The sequence below is a fragment of the Pristiophorus japonicus genome, chromosome 3 (genome assembly GCF_044704955.1).
Source record: "Pristiophorus japonicus isolate sPriJap1 chromosome 3, sPriJap1.hap1, whole genome shotgun sequence".
NCBI classification, from domain to species: domain Eukaryota; kingdom Metazoa; phylum Chordata; class Chondrichthyes; family Pristiophoridae; genus Pristiophorus; species Pristiophorus japonicus.
The window spans coordinates 269,307,011-269,329,254 of NC_091979.1; the positions used below are offsets into that span (position 1 = coordinate 269,307,011).

The 22,244-nt window shown below is 42.8% G+C and overlaps 1 protein-coding gene across 8 annotated transcripts in view; it reads left to right on the plus strand.

Annotated features, from left to right (window-relative positions):
• btbd16 (BTB (POZ) domain containing 16) overlaps nt 1-22,244 on the plus strand; it is a 183,470-nt gene that overhangs the window by 27,399 nt on the left and 133,827 nt on the right. For all 8 annotated transcript variants that reach the window (XR_011592757.1, XR_011592758.1, XR_011592759.1 and 5 more), the window contains exons 5-9: nt 1,396-1,469; nt 2,057-2,206; nt 5,254-5,436; nt 6,073-6,187; nt 14,042-14,111. Coding sequence is in view for 5 of the 8 variants with exons in the window: in XM_070876693.1 (XP_070732794.1) it covers nt 1,396-1,469; nt 2,057-2,206; nt 5,254-5,436; nt 6,073-6,187; nt 14,042-14,111 (592 nt within the window). In the remaining 3 variants the exon portion in view is untranslated. The remainder of the gene's footprint in view (nt 1-1,395; nt 1,470-2,056; nt 2,207-5,253; nt 5,437-6,072; nt 6,188-14,041; nt 14,112-22,244) is intronic.

The following is a 22,244-nucleotide window of genomic DNA, read 5'->3' on the forward strand; positions in this document are numbered from 1 at the left end:
ACCCCCTCATCTCCGGAATCAATATTCATTAGAGCCAATATCCTCTTGATAGGACCTGTAATAGCTCCAGGCTCTAGCTGCTTCCTTGGTCAGGGAGACGCTGATGTTTAAATCTCACTCGAGCTGCCTCCGTAATCTCCCTCCAGCTGCTCCAGGCTCACGCTGAAATGAACCAGATGGCTTTTCACGACAACCCATTAGTTTCAAGGTCACCAGTTTGAATCTAAATTCTTTCGCAGCCATGGTGGGATTTTAACTCATGTCTCTGGATCTAGTCCAGGCTTCTGGATTACTAGTCCAGTAACATAAGATCATGGCTGATCTGATCATGGACTCAGCTCCACTTCCCTGCCCGCTCACCATAACCCTTTATTCCTTTATCGCTCAAAAATCTGTCCATTTCCGCCTTAAATATATTCAATGACCCAGCATCCACAGCTCTCTGGGGCAGAGAATTCCACAGATTTACAACCCTCAGAGAAGAAATTCCTCCTCATCTCAGTTTTAAACGGGCGGCCCCTTATTCTAAGATTATGCCCCCTAGTTCTAGTCTCCCCCATCAGTGGAAACATCCTCTCTGCATCCACCTTATCGAGCCCCCTCATTATCTTATCTTGTATGTTTCGATAAGATCACCCCTCATTCTTCTGAACTCCAATGAGTATTGGCCCAACCTACTCAACCTGTCTTCATAAGTCACCCCCCTCATCTCCGGAATCAACCTAGTGAACCTTCTCTGAACAGCCTCCACTATGTTACCGTACGCCGATATATTTCCCAATTGGATAGCTGACCTACCCATGGCATAAAGAAAGAAAGACTTGCATTTATATAGTTCCTTTCACGACCACCGGACATCTCAAAGTGCTTTACAGCCAATAAAGTACTTTTGTAGTCAACTATTATAATGTAGGAAACGCAGCAGCCAACTTGCGCACAGCAAGCTCCCATAAACAGTAATGTGATAATGACCAGATAAATCTATTTTTGTTATGTTGATTGAGGGATCAATATTGGCCAGGACACCAGAGATAACTCCCCCTGCTCTTCGAAATGGTGCAATGGGATCTTTTCCATCCACCTGAGAGGACAGACGGGGCCTCGGTTTAATGTCTCATCCGAAAGACGGCACCTCCGACACTGCAGCATTCCTCAGCACTACACTGGAGTGTCAGCCTCGATTTATGTGCTCAAGTTCCTGGAGTGGGACTTGAACCCACAACCTTCTGACTCAGAGCAACAGCTGACATAAAAATTGTATGCAAAATTTATCTTATTATGATGATTACAGCACCTCGTACATTTTAATGGTATATTTTTACATGGATTCCTTCCCTTTTTGAGGTAAGAATTTTCAAGGTTCTTGGATGACTTCTGTTTCTTGATTGCCTGTAGGCTGCCTGAAGCCATTAGACCCAAGGAAATCTCATGTTGCTATTCAAGAAAGCTGAGAGATGGCATGATTCCAGGTTGGTTTTATTTAATTGCCACTGTAGTTATATCTGCCATTAGCATATTTATTATGTAGTTTAAGATTTAAAATGTTTGTTAGAATGGATATGGAAGTGGCTAACTTACTCATTTTTTTTTCTCAGGGTTAGTAGACTAATCCCTACCAGTCTAAGAGTAGTTAATGTGGAAAATCACAGTGTAAATTTTCCATTCGGTTATGCTAAATTATCAGGCGTTAAAAGGGAGTATAACCTATTGAAAAAAATGGATGGAGGTAATTTATGCTTGATTTCCACCCATTCAATTTTCTGGTCAGGTTTTGTACTGACGCCTAAAACACCTGCCAGTTTGCATTTAATTATATTAAAATTAGGCTGATGATATCAGTCAAATATCATGCACATTACGATGCCATTTTGTTTATAATAAATTGAAAAGTATATTTTTGTATTTTTTAATCTATGATTGAAATCTTTTAACAGGAGTTTCAGTAATTATTTTGGCATTGTTTTGTATCATCATTTAAGTCATGCAAATCTCAAATCATAGCCAGTGCTTCATGATGAGTGCTTCCATCATAATAATAATGGCCTTATTTCATCAGATGTGATCCTGGAGAGTATGGATACTTTGTGGGAGCTACACAGTCAATTTTTATCAAAATCAGATACATTGTATAAACTACTAATTGCTTCAGATCAGACAGATTTGTGTAGGAAGAAGTCCAAAGGAACAGCAGACATCTGTCAAACAGGTGAGAACACGAACAAAAGTAATTTGCTAGTCTTTTATCCAGTATCGTTTTTGGTGGAAACAAAAGCAAAAAAACTGTGGCTGTTTGAAATCTGAAACAAAAGCAGAAAATGCTGGAAACACTCGGCAGATCAGGCAGCGTCTGTTGAAAGAACAGAAGTTACCATATCAAGCCTGGATTCTTTGTGAGAGGAAAGACCTTTGCAAAACCTTTTGGATGTCTCATTGAAAAATTTGAAAACCAACCACTTGTGCTTAAGTCTGTGTGCTTCATAATGCTAGGGTGGTTGTATAATGGCAACACAAACAGATAAAAGCTGGAAATCCTCAGAAAATCGAGCAGCATCTGTGGAGAAATGGAAGTCAGTAACTTAGCATTTCATTTCTGTAAGGGGATAAAGTATTGTCACCAAAGTGGAAGTAGACATAGATGGTCACTAAAGTGAATTGATCTGACATTAAAATGGTCCAGATTAAAGGGCTTATCAGTATTAGGAGATTGTGAGGAGTCGGGAGTTCCTCCACCTCAAGGTAGGAATTGTAATATATCGCCTATTGTATATAAAATTCGCTTATGTATTTAAAACTCGCTTACAAATGGGTTTTACAATGGAGAGAGGCTAAGAAGCAAAGCTTGATGGTAAATGAACCATCCTAAGTAAACAAAACAATGTGTTGAACTTTAGTACAGAATGGAAACTTACATATTCAGTACATTTTAGGGAACAACACCTACCAAGGACAGTAGGGCGTAAGCTGTCTGGAAACACACATTGTAGCAGCAGCTGTATTCATGGGAAAGAGATAGTTTTGGCTCGAGCTCAGGGGAAAGGGATAGTTTTGGCTGATAAGAAACCAGGTGCACAACAAGCCCTGGGAAGCGAAATTAAACAACACGTCATGGGAAACTGAGGCAAGGGTGACACTGTAGAACAACACATTCCAGAAGGCTGACATGTGATGGGAGATGGAAGGTGTTGTGGCGAAATCTCCCGTCCTCCTGAGTGGATCCACTGAAATAATGGATCGACGCTCTTAATGGATGACAGACTCGAAGAGATAGATTCGTAAAATTTTTATTCCGGCATATGCAGGAGAAGGTCTGTTCTTAGCTGCCTAAGACCGAACTCTTCAAAAATCCAAAGATCTCGCTGATCTTTATACAGATTTTTATTGGGCTGGCCTATAACGGATCTTTTGAAGTGACAATGATTTAACTGCCACAAATAACAGATGTAAGATGGAGACAAATTTGTTACAGCATTTGGTTCAATAGGAAACATTTAGTTCACAAAGCACAGAAACATTTGTCAACATGAAAGACGGGAATTTAGTTTGATCACAGCACAGAAACATTTGTTAACCCTTATCAAGACTGCCTGCTGTGTGGCCTCTATCCTTTCATCTTTAGTATGGCAAACCTTTTGGCTTCTTTGAACGTGTTATCTCTGCCTCTCGGAATGTGTTTGTTTCTACAGGTTTGACTTTATGGGCTTTCTCAGCCTGCTTCACATTCTTTAAAAATTAAACACACAACTGTTCTATGTATTCCTTCAAAATCTAAAGTTCATTTTCCTAAGCGAATTTTACATACAATCTGTTAATAATTCCTTACCCTACTACAGAAGGGTTGGGGAAACCACTCAGCAACCAGTCTGATAAGGGTCAGCGAATCAATGAAGCTTCACTGATAAGCTGTAGGCCAACCGGTGGTCATAGAAGTTTTGTAGAAGGGTTGCAGACCTCGAAAAACTGGATAACTGCAGGTAATTTTGTACTTTGAAGGTTCATTCCTGAACTCTTCCCCCTCATATGCTTGAATAAAGATCGGTTGAACCAATGTTTCGTCTAAGTGAATCCGTGGTCGCTATATGGCGGGTGTCGACTCCTTATATCAGGGAGTCCACCTTGAAGAAGATAAGTCTTTTTACCCCAACAATTTCTAAGACCCTCAATCTTGGGAAGATGGCAGATACGAATCATGAAGCTACTTTACTTTACAGACCATAAATGAAGATACAGAGTAATAATCACAGCAAATTCCATTTACTTCACTAATTCTCACTCCACTCCTTGAAAAATTTAAAATTTTGTTCCTTTCATGAGCTGAGTCATGTGTTTTTGGCATTTCTTTCTCTCTCCGTCTTCTAAGCACAAGATCTGATCTCCTGCATTTTTAGTTTCTAATTGCAGACCAAGAGCTGTGCCTCACAGTCCATTCAGTCAAAACCTGACCGTTCATGTGTCCCTTTGTCCTTTTTGTGGACTGTGACGCTGTCTTTTTTTTTCTCTAGTAGTGATTCACTAGCAGGTTTATTATTAAAAATAGATACCTCTCCTCCCCTTTCGGGAGAGAATTCTGCAATTCTCAAGATGAATGGGAGCCATCTGGCTAATAGGCCTGGAATGAGACAATTGATCCTCATTGCCTCAGTTGTGAGTTACACACACCAGCCTGATTAGCTTCTGTGCACATATTCAATACCATCACCCTGTGGCTGTCCTCTTAAGCTGTGCAAATTCACTATTTTAAAACATAACACCTAAACATAACCTACTCCTAGAATTCTTTCTGTGAAGAACAAAAATTTAAAAATCCCAAAACATGACAGCCGGTGTTCATGACTCAATTTTTTAAGTATGTAAGGACAATGCAGCCAGCTGCCCACAACCAATGAGGAAATTCATTGATTCTACTCATAGCAACGTCAAAGAAAGAATTGCATTTATATAGTACCTTTCACAGCCTCAACATGTCCAAAAGTGGGTTACAGCCAGTGAAGCACTATTGAAGTGTAGTCACTGTTGTAATGTAGAAAGAAAAGCAACAAATCAATTCCTGTTAATTGGAAGAGATCCCAGTTCTTCATATTTTGTTACCTGGTTTCTGTTGGAATGTCTATGCCCATTTTATTCTTACATTTTTCACTTAAATTAGAAAATTCTGTTCTGTTTGCTTGTAAGAAGGAATATTGTTTGCATAGATTTAATTCTCAATGTTTCATTGAAGGTAGTGTTTAATTAACAATTGCAATATTTTATTTATAGGTAGCTTATTTTATTGCGGCCCTAAAGATGCATGTTGTGAATCCCAACTTTACAAGTTAAAAAGGTGTAATCTGTGCAGTTTGCAAAATAAGGAGAACCACTGGGACCCAACGCCAATTAAAGATCTGAAGAGAATAATCAATTTGACGCTTGATGTGAAAGACCCACTTGTTACTAAAGAAGGTAATTATAAGTGATATCAACCTTTGGACATTGTGTTTAATTTATTTTCTGTTTTGCAGTGCATGAACATGATATTCATTGTTATAAATACACTGCACTATAATTATATTGTTCTCTGTGAGTTGATAAACTCAGTGCTAAATTGTGCTTGGGGGGAAAAAAAAGTCCCAGTAAACTATCTTCATATCTGACACACTGGAGCTGGTATTGCTGTCTACCATGCAATGTTTGTATCAAAAAGTGAACTAGACTTTCGATTTTGAGAGATTCTGCATTCGGCACTCATTTATAATGGGGGCTTTTGGGAGCCAAGCATTAGTTTGTCCATTTTAAGGATTGTTCTCATAATATGCTTAAAATCTAACATTAAAAAGTATGTACTTGCTGATGTAATAAAGAGAATACTACAAATTGAGGGGATTCTGTTGAACTTATTCTTGGTTGAACTAATCTATTTTGAACTAGTAAGATAGTGTATGAAATCAATTGTTGTTCTTAGCAAGCCCTATAAATAACTGTCCTCCATGCAGTTCCATTCATTGATCAGAAACAACATTTATCAATCATGTTATTGAAATACTGTACAATATAGTGAATCTCTGATGTGTTCTGGCACTTTATATTTTATCGGTATAGGTTTTGCTGTTGCACTGGGAAATCTGTATTATAATAAACCAGATGTGGACGCAGAATATATTCTGGGTGTCTTTGCTGCTGCTTCAGTTCTGAAATTCATGACTTTGTTTCATAAGTAAGTATATCTCTATTACATGTAGAACTTTGAAGAATTGTTTTTAGTTCTTGTAGTAACGAAAACAATACTTGAGATACTGTTTCCCTAAAATTGTGGTGCATATACAGCTGTAGCTAAACATCATTCTGACTTCTAAAAATGAATCCTAGTTTAGCAAGGTAATGTTGGAGAACCACTGATCTGGTACAGAGCCCTGTTCGGCTTGATTACAGTGGCCCAAAATTTCCTGAAAAATTTAGGCATAACTAATACCTAAAAGTGGACATGAGTCGGTTTTTGCTGAGGAAATTTGCTGTAACTGATTTAGTCCGAAAGATCGTTATGCATGAACTTCCATGGTCATTTGCATCACTTCGCAGTTGCATCGGAGGGCTGGAGTTGGAGTGGCAGCGGCCTATAAAAGGCCCAGCAGTTCGGGGACCAGCGTGGTGAGTCGGAGAGGCGGGAGTCGGTGCGGCAGCGGCCTATAAAAGGCCCAGCAGTTCGGGGACCAACGAGGTGAGTCAGAGAGGCGGGAGTCGGAGCGGCAGCGGCCTATAAAAGGCCCAGCAGTTCGGGGACCAGCGTGGTGCGTCGGAAGGCGGGAGTCGGAGCGGCAGTGGCCTATAAAAGGCCCAGCAGTTCGGGGACCAGCGTGGTGCGTCGGCGAGGCGGGAGTCGGAGCGGCAGCGGCCAATAAAAGGCCCAGCAGTTCGGGGACCAGCGTGGTGAGTCAGAGAGGCGGGAGTCGGAGCGGCAGTGGCCTATAAAAGGCCAGCAGTTCGGGGACCAGCGTGGTGCGTCGGAGAGGCGGGAGTCGGAGCGGCAGCGGCCTATAAAAGGCCCAGCAGTTCGGGGACCAGCGTGGTGCGTCGGAGAGGCCAGCCAGTATAGCTGCAGCAGGGAGGCAAAAAAGAAGTAGAAAGAAATCGAAAGGTGACGTCATAGCCAAGGGGGTAAGTGACTGGCTGGTGATTGGTAAGTAGTTTTACTTTTTCTTTTCTTTATCAGTAAGTAACCTTTAGCATTATTGTTGCCAAATTAAGTTTATCTAAGGGTTAAGTCATGGCAGGAGAGCTTGGACACGTGTTATGCTCCTCCTGTACTACGTGGGAAGTCAGGGACGCTTCCGGTGTCCCTGACGGCTACGTGTGCGGGAAGTGTATCCACCTCCAGCTCCTGACGGACCGCATTGCGGCACTGGAGCTGTGGGTGGATGAACTCTGGAGCATCCACAATGCTGAGAATGACGTGAATAGCACGTGTAGCGAGTTGGTCTTACCGCAGGAAAAAGGGTACACAGCCAGATAGGGAATGGAAGACCAACAGGAAGAGCAGTGCAAGGAAGGTAGTGAGGGGTCTCCTGTGGTCATCCCCCTGCAAAACAGATACACTGCTTTGGGTACAGTTGAGGGGGATGACTCATCAGGGGAGAGCAGCAGCAGCCAAGTCCATTGCACCGTGGGTGGCTCTGCTGCACAGGAGGGCAGGAAAAAGATTGGGAGAGCGATAATGATAGGGGATTCAATTGTAAGGGGAATAGATAGGCGTTTCTGTGGCCGCAACCGAGACTCCAGGATGGTATGTTGCCTCCCTGGTGCAAGGGTCAAGGATGTCTCTGAGCGGGTGCAGAACATTCTAAAAAGGGAGGGTGAACAGCCAGTTGTCGTGGTACATATAGGTACCAACGATATAGGTAAAAAATGGGATGAGGTCCTATGAGACGAACTTGGGGAGCTAGGAGTTAAATTAAAAAGTAGAACCTCAAAAGGAGTAATCTCAGGCTTGCTACCAGTGCCACATGCTAGTCAGAGTAGGAATCGCAGGATAGCTCCGATGAATACGTGGTTTGAGCAGTGGTGCAGCAGGGAGGGATTCAAATTCCTGGGGCATTGGAACTGGTTCTGGGGGAAGGTGGGACCAGTACAAACCGGATGGTCTGCACCTGGGCAGGACCGGAACCAATGTCCTAGGAGGAGTTTTTGCAAGTGTTGATTGGGAGGAGTTAAACTAATATGGCAGAGGGATGGGAACCTATGCAGGGAGACCGAAGGAAATAAAATGGAGACAGAAGCAATCGATAGAAATGAGAATAGTAAAAATGGAGGGCAGAGAAACCCAAGGCAAAAAACAAAAAGGGCCACTTTACAGCAAAATTCTAAAGAGTCAAAGTGTGTTAAAAAGATAAGCCTGAAGGCTCTGTGCCTCAATGCGAGGTGCATTCGGAATAAGGTGGACGAATTAACTGTGCAGATAGCAGTTAACGGATACGATGTGATTGGCATCACGGAGACATGGCTCCAGGGTGACCAAGGCTGGGAGCTCAACATCCAAGAGTATTCAGCATTTAGAAAGGATCGACAGAAAGGAAAAGGAGGCGGGGTGGCGTTGCTGGTTAAAGAGGAAATTAATGCAATTGTAAGGAAGGACATTAGCTTGGATGATGTGGAATTGGTATGGGTGGAGCTATGGAATACCAAAGGGCAGAAAACGCTAGTGGGAGTTGTGTACAGGCCACCAAATAGTAGTTGTGAGGTTGGGGACAGCATCTAACAAGAAATAAGGGATGTGTGCAATAAAGGTACAGCAGTAATCATGAGCGACTTTAATCTACATATTGATTGGGCTAATCTAACTGGTAGCAATGTGGTGGAGGAGGATTTCCTGGAATTAGGGATGGTTGTCTCGACCAATATGTTGAGGAACCAACCAGAGAGCTGGCCATCCTAGACTGGATGATGTGTAATGAGAAGGGACTAATTAGCAATCTTGTGCGAGGCCCCTTGGGGAAGAGTGACCATAATATGGTAGAATTCTTTATTAAGATGGAGAGTGACACAGTTAATTCAGAAACTAGGGTCCTGAACTTAAGGAAAGGTAACTTTGACAGTATGAGGCGTGAATTGGCTGGAATAGACTGGCAAATGATACTTAAAGGGTTGACGGTGGATAGGCAATGGCAAACCTTTAAAGATCATATGGACGAACTTCAACAATTGTACATCCCTGTCTGGAGTAAAAATAAAACGGGGAAGGTGGCTCAATCGTGGCTAACAAGTGAAATTAAGGATAGTGTTAAATCCAAGGACGAGGTATGGTTGGCCAGAAAAAGCAGCAAACCGGAGGACTGGGAGAAATTTAGAAATCAGCAGAGGAGGACAAAGGGTTTAATTAAGAGGGGGAAAATAGAGTATGAGAGGAAGCTTGCCGGAAACACAAAAAATGACTGCAAAAGCTTCTATAGATATGTGAAGAGAAAAAGATTAGTGAAGACAAACGTAGGTTCCTTGCAGTCGGATTCGGGTGAATTTTTAATGGGGAACAAAGAAATGGCAGACCAATTGAACAAGTACTTTGGTTCTGTCTTCACAAAGGAAGATGCAAAAAACCTTCCGGATGTACAAGGGGACCGAGGGTCTAGTGAGAAGGAGGAACTGAAGATTATCCTTATTAGGCGTGAAATTGTGTTAGGGAAATTGACGGGATTGAAGGCCGATAAATCCCCAGGGCCTGATGGTCTATATCCCAGAGTACTTAAGGAAGTGCCCCTAGAAATAGTAGATGTATTGGTGATCATTTTCCAATAGTCTATCTACTCTGGATCAGTTCCTATGGACTGGAGGGTTGCGAATGTAACACCCCTTTTTAAAAAAGGAGGGAGAGAGAAAACGGGTAATTATAAACCAGTTAGCCTGACGTCAGTAGTGGGGAAAATGTTGGAATCAATCATTAAAGATGAAATAGCAGTGATAGGATTGGCCTAAGTCAGCATGGATTTATGAAAGGGAAATCATGCTTGACAAATCTTCTGGAATTTTTTGAGGATGAAACAAGTAGAGTGGACAAGGGAGAACCAGTGGATGTGGTGTATTTGGACTTTCAAAAGGCTTTTGACAAGGTCCTACACAAGAGATTGGTGTGCAAAATCAAAGCACGTGGTATTGGGGGTAATGTACTGACGTGGATAGAGAACTGGTTGGCAGACAGGAAGCAGAGAGTCGGGATAAACGGGTCCTTTTCAGAATGGCAGGCAGTGACTCGTGGAGGGTTCAGTGCTGGGACCCCAGCTCTCTACAATATATTAATGATTTAGATGAAGGAATTGAGTGTAATATCTCCCAAGTTTGCAGATGACACTAAACTGGGTGGCGGTGTGAGCTGTGAGGAAGACGCTAAGAGGCTGCAGGGTGACTTGGACAGGTTAGGCGAGTGGGCAAGTACATGGCAGATGCAGTATAATGTGGATAAATGTGAGGTTATCCATTTTGGAGGCAAAAACACGAAGGCAGAATATTATCTGAATGGCGGCAGATTAGGAAAAGGGGAGGTGCAACGAGACCTGGGTGTCATGGTTCATCAGTCATTGACAGTTGGCATGCAGGTACAGCAGGCGGTGAAGAAGGCAAATGGTATGCTGGCCTTCATAGCAAGGGGATTTGAGTATAGGAGCAGGGAAGTCTTACTGCAGTTGTGCAGCGCCTTGCTGAGGCCCCACCTGGAATATTGTGTTCAGTTTTGGTCTCCTAATCTGAGGAAGGACTTTCTTGCTATTGAGGAAGTGCTGCGAAAGTTCACCAGACTGATTCCAGGGATGGCTGGATTGACATATAAGGAGAGACTGGATCAACTGGGCCTTTATACACTGGAGTTTTGAAGGATGAGAGGGGATCTCATAGAAACATATAAGATTCTGACGGGACAGGACAGATTAGATGTGGGAAGAATGTTCCCGATGTTGGGGAAGTCCAGAACCAGGAGACACAGTCTTAGGATAAGGTGTAGGCCATTTAGGACTGAGATGAGGAGAAGCTTCTTCACTCAGAGTTGTTAACCTGTGGAATTCCCTGCCGCAGAGAGTTGTTGCCAGTTCATTGGATATATTCAAGAGGGAGTTAGATATGGCCCTTACGGCTAAAGGGATCAAGGGGTATGGAGAGAAAGCAGGAAAGGGGTACTAAGGTAATGATCAGCCATGATCTTATTGAATGGTGGTGCAGGCTCGAAGGGCCGAATGGCCTACTCCCGCACCTATTTTCTATGTGTCGATGTCTGCAGAAATCCTGCTTAGCTTATTAACACAGCTCCGCCCTCATTCACAAGGCACAAGTTTCCTGCTATAAACTTTAATTTACATACCGTTAATTAGATAAAGAGGGAAAATAGATGGCATATATTATGCCTTCCTCAGCTGATTTCTGCTTGGTTTACGTCAGTTTTTACATTCGGGTATAGAGCCTGTGGCAAGATCGGTATAAAAACTCTTGCCTAAATTTTGGCGTAATTAGATTGAGAAAATTCGGACATGTGGCTCAATCTTTCTGATACGAGCCTGAACATACAAGCCAGATATTTTGGCTTGAATCAATTTGATATGATATGACAATAGCTCCTATTCACAAGATTTTGCTGCAATACTGTTTGAAGGGAAAACAATCCCAATTTATGCAATGATCACAGAACAATATATTTTCATAGGTCAGCAAAGGTTTAATTAATTACATGTAATCCTATTATCTCGAAGAGCTTAGTTTTCTCTAATCTTCCTTCAAATTTGTTCTTTTTACACTTGTTCCTCTTTTCTGACCCTCTTCAATGCAAGCATTTTATCCCCTTTGAAGCCTTTTGAAGTGTCATGACTAAAATTGTATTAAGTACTCCAACTGCCATTCCCTTTTGTCATGCTCACACACGTTATTTCTATATAAAATGTAGGGAAGTTTTAGTGAGATTAAAAAGTCGAGTGGTATATATTTTTTTTCATTCATTCATAATATTTAATACCCGTACTCCCATTGTATAATAGAAATGGTAAGGGTGTCCGGTGATATTGCATGCCAACAAGGTTGTGATCAGAAATAACTCGCGTAACATTTGGATCACAGGTCACACACAGATTACCCAATGGGTCTTGGGAGTTATAAGGCATTTTATTAAATAGCGGCAGTTTTAAATATAATCAGATAAAATGCACAATTAGGATAGACATAGTAAACATACAACCTGTAACAGATGAGAAGGATTTACCGGCCCTGGAATGGAATGGAATGGACGGACGGACGGATGGACATTGAGGCAGAATGGTGGTCACGGAACAGATCCCGAGCTGGCGGAGGTGTAGGGCCGAGATCCGCCCCAGAAGAAACTCTAACACTGCCTGTTTCTTGCTTTCAACTGCCTGTTTATATACCTTATTTTGGTGGGCCGGTGGATACCTCGCATCGATCATTTGTTTAGTCACTTTTATACCCATTCAATTGTCCAATTCCAGAGGACAGCTTGTTTCTCCTAAGGCTGCTTGCCAAACCCCTTACCAAGGCCTGTTTTTGCATTATGACCTTGTAACGACCTTAGCTCTCTGTTCAACTCCTTATCTGATGTGATTAGAAGTCTCTTGTGTCATCAATTTATCCTTTGAGCTGGCATACTCCATTTATTTTATGAAATCGCTATTTCTTTTATAATTCACAATTTCTTTTGATTTCATGTTTTCCTACACTCCCTCTCTGTTTTTCGGCATAGTTACATTTGTCAAATAAAGTTTATGCCCTGTAAATGTTTGCAAACTTTCTCCTTACCCTGTCTGTATTTACACAACTATCTTTCATAGCCTCACAATGGGCTCAAAATTTGCCAGGAGTTTTTTTTGGAGTAACTTGATTTTTCTGCCGTAAGTTTAAAAATCCCCACTTTCCCCAATAAACTTGCTCCAGAGTAACTGAGTTACTTAGGATTTTTTTAGTTTCGTTTTTTTTTCTCAAAAGTGGGCATTCCCAGTCACCTATGCCAGTTTTGGCCATTTAGGCAACTTTGGCCAGCTAATAGATACTCCAAATCTACTTAGGCCAACGTATGTGGCCACTTCAGAAAACCCTTGCGGAGAGTTAAGAAATCGGCGCAGGTTAGTGCATTCTAAAGCACCAAGACTTAGAAAGCACTCAACAATGCACAAAAAATAATAAGCCTTCAATAACAAATAAAAAATAGAAGGAAGTGGAGAGGACCTGCACCTAAAGCACCAAGACTTACAAAGTTTTAAGGAAAGATAAAAGAAAATAAACGAACTCGGCAAACATAAACTCCGCCAGTTTACCAAAGACATCGCCTCTTGCTTTACTATTATAAGAGGTCCCGCCCGACCAAACCTGAAATGAAAAAATTGGACCAAAAAGCACTCTTATTCATCAAACACCGATGATTAAACTTTCTACTCAACCTCAGCAAGCTTAATTAAAACCTATTTAACACTACTCTTCCTGACATTGACCCTGGCCATCTTAATCACAGTAGTTTAAACCACGAACACAAGCAGCTACTTATACAGCAGGCTGGTACGGGAGACCATTCAGCCAGGTATAGGGGCGGCAACTGCGAGTAACACAGGCTGCAGTAAGCACTGGCGCACACTCGAACGCGCATGTGCAGAAGTCCCGTCACTGTTTTCGGCGCCGGGACACTGGCTTCGCTCCCAATCCACTGGCCACGCTACGCCACTACCGAGGAGAGGCCGGACAGTGGCCAAAGTCGGGAGGAAGATTTTCGGCGCACTTGGAGTCATGGAAAAGCGGCGCACCTCGGGTGAGTGTGCCAAAAATCGGCAGGGGCCAATTTTGAGCCCAAACTTCTATCCAGAATGTAGCAGAGTTTTAGTAACATTTGTGTGTGAGCATGATCAGAAGGACTGACACTTGAGTATTGTTTCCCTTAAGCTATGGTGCCTGTACAGCTGTACCTGACAGTTGTATTCAGGTAGATATTTATAATTTTTGCATCAAATGCTATGATATAGAAGAATGCATTACTTTGCTAATGGCAACAATCAAATTGATCATGATTTTAGTTAGAATAAGTATAAATAATATGGTTTTATTGTAGGTGTGCATCTGTTATGATGAATAACATAAATTCTACCACAGTGTGTCACTTCCATGAGGCTGCATTGAAGGTAAGTACCTAAATTATAAATACCTAATGATCTCTTATTATACTCCAGAATGGTAACTTTATGAGTATGTCCTCATGGCGAGAAACCTCACCTGTTGCCAACACATATTGTGAAATCATAGGGACAGTACCACATTTTTCCAATATGTACCGGTGGATGAGGACTCAGAAAATCTTCCCACTAAATGTGATCTTTCGAATGTATTTCTTGCACAGTCCGATAATTTGAAAGTCATTTTAAGCTCATAGAATTCTCGATGCATTATTATATGTAAGCAATGTGATTTATATTTTGATCTTACGGAGTTCAACTTCATAAGTACAATGAACTTAAGATACTGAGAAAAAAAAACACCTTTGAATAAAGAGCCGTCAATCAATCGTGTTCAAAGATACAATGGAGCATACTGTGCACAGAGATATTCGACAAGCAGATGTTTCCATCTTGTCCAGATTGCCCATATCTATTAATGTTTTAATAATGTATAATTTGATTTGCACGTAAGGCAAAATTGTATCTTGACTAAATTAGAGCTTGAACAACTTCATGGATAGACAACTCGGCTCCATTTTGAAGTTTGGTCGTGAAAGACATCTTCCATTTTAACTCGTTATTTCAACAACAACAACAGCAACTTGTATTTAACATAGTGAAATGTCCCAAGGTGTTTACTGGAGCGGTATAAAACAAAATTTGACAGACATATTAGGGCAGAAACAGATAGGTTTAAGGAGCATCTTAAAGGAGAAAGGAGGCGGAGAGGTTTAGGGAGGGAATTCCATAGCTTAGGGCCTTGGCAGCTGAAGACACGACCACACGGTGAGCGAGTAAAATCGGTGATGCTCAAGAGGCCAGAATTGGCGGAGCGCAGCTACCTCGGACGGTTGTGGGGCTGCAGGAGATTACAGTGATGGGGAGGGGCGAGGCCATGGAAGGATTTTAAAACTGCGACGAGAATTTTAAAATTCAGGTATTGCTTAACTGGGAGCCAATGCAGGTCAGCAGGTGATGGGTGAACGGGACTTGGTGTGAGTTAGGACAAGGGGAGAAGAGTTTTGGATGACCTTAAGTTTACAGAGAGTCAGGCCAGCCAGGAATATGTAAGGTTTATAAGATCTGTCAGAGGAGACATGTCTGTGACCACAACAAACCACGCTGGGTACAAGTGTATTGTAAATAAGCACAACAGATTTTACTAAGTGGTTTACTTCCAGTACAAAGAAATAATATTTAACCAGGCGACAGACTGTTTGTTCCTTGAAACCTCAACGGAAAACCACTGAGTGACTGTGGCACTGTCTCTTGCTGTGTTCTGTTGACTATAGTTCTTTTCCAGTCTTCTGTGTTTGCGCTGCTTCTCGGGTTCAATAGCTGTTACTCTTATACCTTTTCTCAAATGCTGTAAGAGTCTGCAGCTGTTTAAGCCTGGACCGATTCTGTCACTGCTTTCCAAATGCGCTGCTATTACATCTTTAATAATTGATTCCAGCATTTTCCCCACCGCCGATGTCAGGCTAACCGGTCTATAATTCCCTGTTTTCTCGCTCCCTCTTTTTTAAAAAGTGGGGTTACATTAGCTATCCTCCAATCCATAGATACCGATCCAGAGTCCATGGAATTTTGGAAAATGACCATCAATGCATCAACTATTTCTCGGACCACTTCCTTAAGTACTCTGGGATGCAGACTATCAGGCCCTGGGGATTTATCGGCCTTCAGTCTCCTCAGTTTCCATAACACCATTTCCTGACTAATAAGGGTTTCCCTCAGTTCCTCCTTCTCGCTAGACCTTCGGTACCGTAGTATTTTCAGGGGGTTATTCATGTCTTGCTTAGTGAAGACAGAACAGAAGTATTTCTTCAATTGGCCTGCCATTTCTTTGTTCCCCATTATGAATTCACCTGATTCTAACTGCAAGGGACCTACATTAGTCTTCACTAATCTTTTTCTCTTCACATATCTATAGAAGCTTTTGCAGTCAGTTTTTATGTTCCCTGCAAGCTTACTCTCACACTCTATTTTCCCCCTCCTAATTGAACCTTTATTCCTCCTCTGCTGAATTATAAATTTCTCCCAGTCCTCAGATTTGTTGGTTTTTCTGGCCAATTTATATGCCTCTTCCTTGGATTTAACACTAATCCTAATTTCCCTTGTTAGCCACAGTTGAGCCACCTTTCCTGTTTTATTTTTACGCCAGTCAGGAATGTACAATAGTTGTAATTCATCCATGTGATCTTTAAATGTCTGCCATTGCCTATCCACCATCAACCCTTCAAGTTTCATTCGCCAGTCTATCCTAGCCAAATCACGTCTCATACCATCGAAGTTTCCTTTCTTTAAGTTCAGAACCCGAGTCTCTGAATTAACTGGGTCGCTCTCCATTTTAATGAAGAATTCTCCCATATTATGGTCAGTCTTCTCCTAGGGGCCACTCACGACCAGATTGCTAATTAATCTTCTCTCATTACACAAGACCTAGTCTCGGATGGCCTGCTCTCTCGTTGGTTCCTTGACATATTGGTCTCGAAAACCATCCCTTATACACTCCAGGAAATCCTCCTCCACAGTATTGCTACTAGTTTGGTTAGCCCAATCAATAGGTAGGGTAGGTTAAAGTCACCCATGATAACTGCTGTACCCTTATTGCACGCGTCCCTAATTTGCTATCTCCAACCTCCCTATTACTGTTTGGTTGTCTGTACACAACTCCCACTAACGTTTTCTGCCATTTGGCGTTTCGCAGCTCGACCCATAAAGATTCCACATCATCCAAACAAATGTCCTTCCTTACAATTGCGTTAATGTCCTCTTTAACCATTAACGCTACCCCACCTCCTTTTTCTTCCTGTCTATCCTTCCTGAATATTGAATACCCCTGGATGTTGAGTTCCCAGCCTTGGTTAACCTGCAGCCATGTCTCCGTAATCCCAATTACATCATACCCGTTAACAGCTATCTGCACAGTTAATTCGTCCACCTTATTACGAATGCTCCTCTCATTGAGACTCAGAGCCTTCATGCTTGTTTTTTTAACACTTTGTCCTTTTAGAATTATGTTGTAATGTGGCCCTTTTTGATTTTTGCCTTTTGATTTTTCTGCCCTCCACTCTTGCTTTTCTCCTTCCTACCTTTTGCTTCTGCCCCCTTTTTTATTTCCCTCTGCCTCCCTGCATAGGTTCCCATCCCCTGCCATATTAGTTTAACCCCTCCCCAACAGCACTGGCAAACACTCCACCTTGGACATAGGTTCCAGTCCTGCTCGGGTGCAGACCGTCCGGTTTGTATTGGTCCCACCTCCCTCAGAACTGGTTCCAATGCCCCAGGAATTTGAATCCCTCCTTGCACCATTCCTCAAGCCATGTATTCATCTGAACTATCCTGCAATTCCTACTCTGACTAGCACATGGCACTGGTAGCAATCCTGAGGTCCTAATTTTTAATTTAATGCCTAGCTCCCTAAGTTCAGCTTGTAGGACCTCATGCCATTTTTTACTTATATCGTTGGTATCTATATGCACCATGACAGCCGGCTGTTCCCCCTCCCCCTCCAGAATGCGCTGCGGCCGCTCAGAGACATCCTTGACACTTGCACCAGGGAGGCAACATACCATCCTGGAGTCTCGTTTGCGGCCGCAGAATCGCCTATCTGTTCCCCTTATAACAGAATCCCCGACCACTATAGATCTCCCATTCTTTTTCCCGCCCTCCTGTACAGCAGAGCCACCTGTAGTGCCATGAACTTGGCTGCTGGTGCCTTCCCCTGATGAGTCATCTCCCCACAACAGTACCCAAAACGGTGTATCAGTTTTGGAGGGAGATGACCGCCGGGGGCTCCTGCACTATCTTCCTTCCACTGCTCTGTCTGATGGTCGCCTATTCCCTATCTGCCTGAGTAACCTTTACCTGTGTTGTGACCAACTCACGAAATGTGCTATTCACGATATCCTCAGCATCGCGGATGCTCCAGAGTGAATCCATGCGCAGCTCCAGTGCTGCAATGCGGTCTGTCAGGAACTGCAACTGGACACACTTCTTGCACACATCGTAGTCAGGGACACTGTCAGCGTCCCTGATTTCCCACATAGCACAGGAGGAGCATGACACGGGTCTGGGCTCTCCTGCCATGACTTAACCCTTAGATTAACTTAATTTGGCAACAATGCCAAAGGTTTCCTACAGATAAGAAAAGAAGAAAAAGATCAAATACTCAGCAATCCACCAGCCAATCACTTACCCGCTTGGCTGTGATGTCACTCTTCGATTTCTTTTTACTTCTTTGTTTACCTTCAGACCCTGTAATATCTTTTTTTTTTAAAAAAAAAGACCTTTCCCGATATTTTTTTCCAAGTCTTTTACCTTCAAAACGTCCCCTCTCAAGTTTACACATCAAATTCAATTTTAATTTCAAAAACAAGTGATAGTTTGTAAACGAAGTGTCTTAACATTAGAGACACAAGTGCTCTCAATTCAAGTGCTTGTAATTCATTTACAAGGCTTCCATATCTTATGTCGACTCCACAAAATGGCATTTCTGTCTTTCATCAGAGAAAACGTCATTTTTAGATTGCTTCCAAACTGTTTAGTATTTTTTTTAAAGATTTTCAAACCCAAGATTTTCCAATACAACCAAAATGTTTATCAAGGAGAATCCCTAAAATATCTCAAAATTCCAATTCAAATACTGCCATCTTTTTATTTAAATCTCTTTTACTGAACTAGAAGCTTTCACGTAATTTAAAATAAAAATTTTTCCAAACAACCAAACGGCAACTTTTATTTTTCCTCACATAAATCATTATCAACATAGGGTATCTTCATTTATTTTTTTAAATGTGAAAGTATCATGTCCAGAACTCGGGACATTCACACTTTGAATTAACCAGAATTTCACCGTGGCCACAATGAAAGTCGGGTTTTCATAGGTTAATTAACCTCAATAATTCCCATCAAATTCAGACCAATGTATTTTTTTTCTTCGCCAATATGTTATTAACTAAACACAATACAGAGCAGACAAAATAAAACAAAATCACACAGTAAGTTACATCACTTTCCATATTCTTCTTTCTTCAGATGCCTTTCCAATTGACTGTAAAAAAAAAAAATACTGAATATAGCTAGCGAAACATTAGTTTTTGTATTTAACAAACATCGCACACATTCTGCACAAAAGGAAAAAAAGGGCGGAGCTTCCCTTAGCTTGTAGCTTCGAGAAATTCATGCAGGCTTTATTTTTTTTTAAAAAAGGCATTACACTGAAAGGGACAGAATCTCTCCCTTCTTTCTTTATCTCATTCATAGACTAAATTTTAGTATCTTTCAACCCAATGTAATTAATGATGAAGTTTTTAGTTTTGACAAGTATGTGGATGTCTCAGGCTTGCAATATCCAAATTGCAACGACAGCGCTTCATTACGATTCGAATTGATTTAAAACAAGACCACACATTTTTAATTTAAACTATATAAGACAATTGCAGTTTTGTTTCTGTAATCCAATTAAAACATTCAAATTCATTTTTTTTTTTAGCAGACATCATCTCAACTGTAACTTCAAGGCTGAATGAAGTTTACCTTTAGTAAAGCAAACTGTCTTTTGTGCATTTCGTATCTCTGTTACTCATAATCAAAATAAATCCACACCTGCGTTTCTATCTTAAAAGGCAATTCAATTCTAGGTACACACTACATTTTAACACACAATTTATCTACACTTTCGTAAAACTTCCCACATTTACGACAAAAGGGTTTACCAGCTTGCTTCTGCACAGAAAAGTGGGTGGAGCTTAAACAAACATAACAAACACTTTCTTTTAAAGGCAAACATTCACACCAATTTTTCACTCAACAAAGCTTATCTTGGTACAAAAGCTGAAGCTTCTGTGTCGGTTTTATTGTCTCTCTTTTTTAGTTTTCTCAGCAACCTATTTTCTAGTTCCCTGTTTTTTTTTCTTTCTTTGCTGAGTTCTTAGATCTTCCCACACGATCTCCTCCTCTCCTGCACTTTATGCTTATCCTGTTTCTCAAGTCTCCATGCTTCGTGCAGAGGTGGTTTGTGTTGGCCAGTTTCTAACCGGCTTCTTTAAGTTTATTTTTTTTTTCATTCATTTGGGATACTATCTCATCCAACTGCTTGCAATTTTCCACCAGATTCATCAAATTCCAGGCCGTTATTTAATAAGGGTCACCCATTAAGGCTCCCTGTGAATCATCGAATTGTTTAGTGAGGTGGTTATTATCTTTTGTTCGGGTACCTATCTGACACCTAGCTTCGTCAAGATTCTGTTGTTCATACATTCCATCATCCTGGTTGAGGACGACAGCACAATCTCTGAAACTGAAGCCATTTCAGAAGCTGTGATTCGGGAAGATCTCGGGCAATGTGCGTCGCTGGATACACAATCAAACTTATTGCTTTATCCGGCTTCCATTTCTTAGCCTTAACCTGCTTTTGGACTGCAGCCTCCAAAAGTACTTCCTGCCAAAGATCCCCTTTCGGCATCTTGGTGTACTTAAGAGACACTATCGAATAATTTAAACTAACACTCCCTCTCACGAGATTAATGCCACAAGGATTGAATGTTTGGCCTGACGAATCCTTGCCCCTGTTGTCTTATTCACAATAAACCTGGTTTGTGTTGTGGGTGAACGGGACTTGGTGTGAATTAGGACAAGGGGAGAAGAGTTTTGGATGACCTTATGTTTTGAAGGTCGAACATATTGGACCGGCCAGGAACGTGTTGGAATAGTTAAGTCTACAGCTAACAAGGGCATGAATGAGGTTCTGCTAAAGGAGTTTGAGGAGCTAGGATCTAAATTAATAAGTACAACCTCAAGGGTAATAATCTTTGGATTGCTTCCTGAGCCACGTGCAAAATGGCATAGGGTCAAGCAGATCAGAGAGTTAAATGCGTGGCTCAAAGAGTGGTGTGGAAGGGGGGGAGGGAGGGGAGGGGGGTGTGAGAGAGGAGAGGGGGGGGTGTGAGAGAGAGAGGAGAGGGGGGTGTGAGAGAGGAGAGGGGGGGGTGTGAGAGAGGAGAGGGGGGGGTGTGAGAGAGGAGAGGGGGGGTGTGAGAGAGGAGAGGGGGGTGTGTGAGAGAGGAGAGGGGGGTGTGTGAGAGAGGAGAGGGGGGGGGTGTGTGAGAGGAGAGGGGGGGGTGTGTGAGAGGAGAGGGGGGGGTGTGTGAGAGGAGAGGGGGGGGTGTGTGAGAGGAGAGGGGGGGGTGTGTGAGAGGGGAGGGGGGGGTGTGTGAGAGGGGAGAGGGGAGGGTGTGAGAGGGGAGAGGGGGGGGTGTGAGAGGGGAGAGGGGGGGGTGTGAGAGAGGAGGGGGGGGGTGTGAGAGAGGAGAGGGGGGGGTGTGAGAGAGGAGAGGGGGGAGTGTGAGAGAGGAGAGGGGGGGGTGTGAGAGAGGAGAGGGGGGGGTGTGAGAGAGGAGAGGGGGAGGGTGTGAGAGGAGGGGGGAGGGTGTGAGAGAGGAGGGGGGAGGGTGTGAGAGGAGGGGGGGGTGTGAGAGAGGAGGGGGGGGGTGTGAGAGAGGAGGGGGGTGTGTGAGAGGAGATGGGGGGGGGGTGTGAGAAAGGAGATGGGGGGGTGTGAGAGAGGGAGGGCGGAAGAGAGGGGGAGAGGGGGAGAGAGGGAGAGAGGAGGGGGGAGGGGGTAGGGAGGGAGAGAGAGGGGGGGGTGAGGAGGGAGGAGAGGGGGAGGGAGGGAGGGGGGTGCCCTGAGAGGCGGCGGGAGGGAGGAGCCTGAGAGGCGGCGGCAGTTGGTGAGGCGCGAGTCCGGGGTCGGAGGCCTATAAAAGGCGTACTTGTGCAGCAACAGAGAGAAGGCAAAAAAGAAGTAGAAAGAAACAGAAAGGTGATGTCACAGCCAAGGGGGTAAGTGATTGCCTGGTGATTGGTGAGTAGTTTTTCTTTTTTCTCTTCGATAACAGTGAGTAAACTTTAGCATTGTTGTTGCCTATCTAAGGGTTAAGTCATGACAGGAGAGCTCGGTCGCGTGTTATGCTCCTCCTGTACCATGTGGGAACTCGGGGACGACTCCAGTGTTCCTGACGACTACGTGTGCGGGAAGTGTATCCGCCTCCAGCTCCTGACGGACCGTGTTGCGGAGTTGGAACTGAGGATGGATTC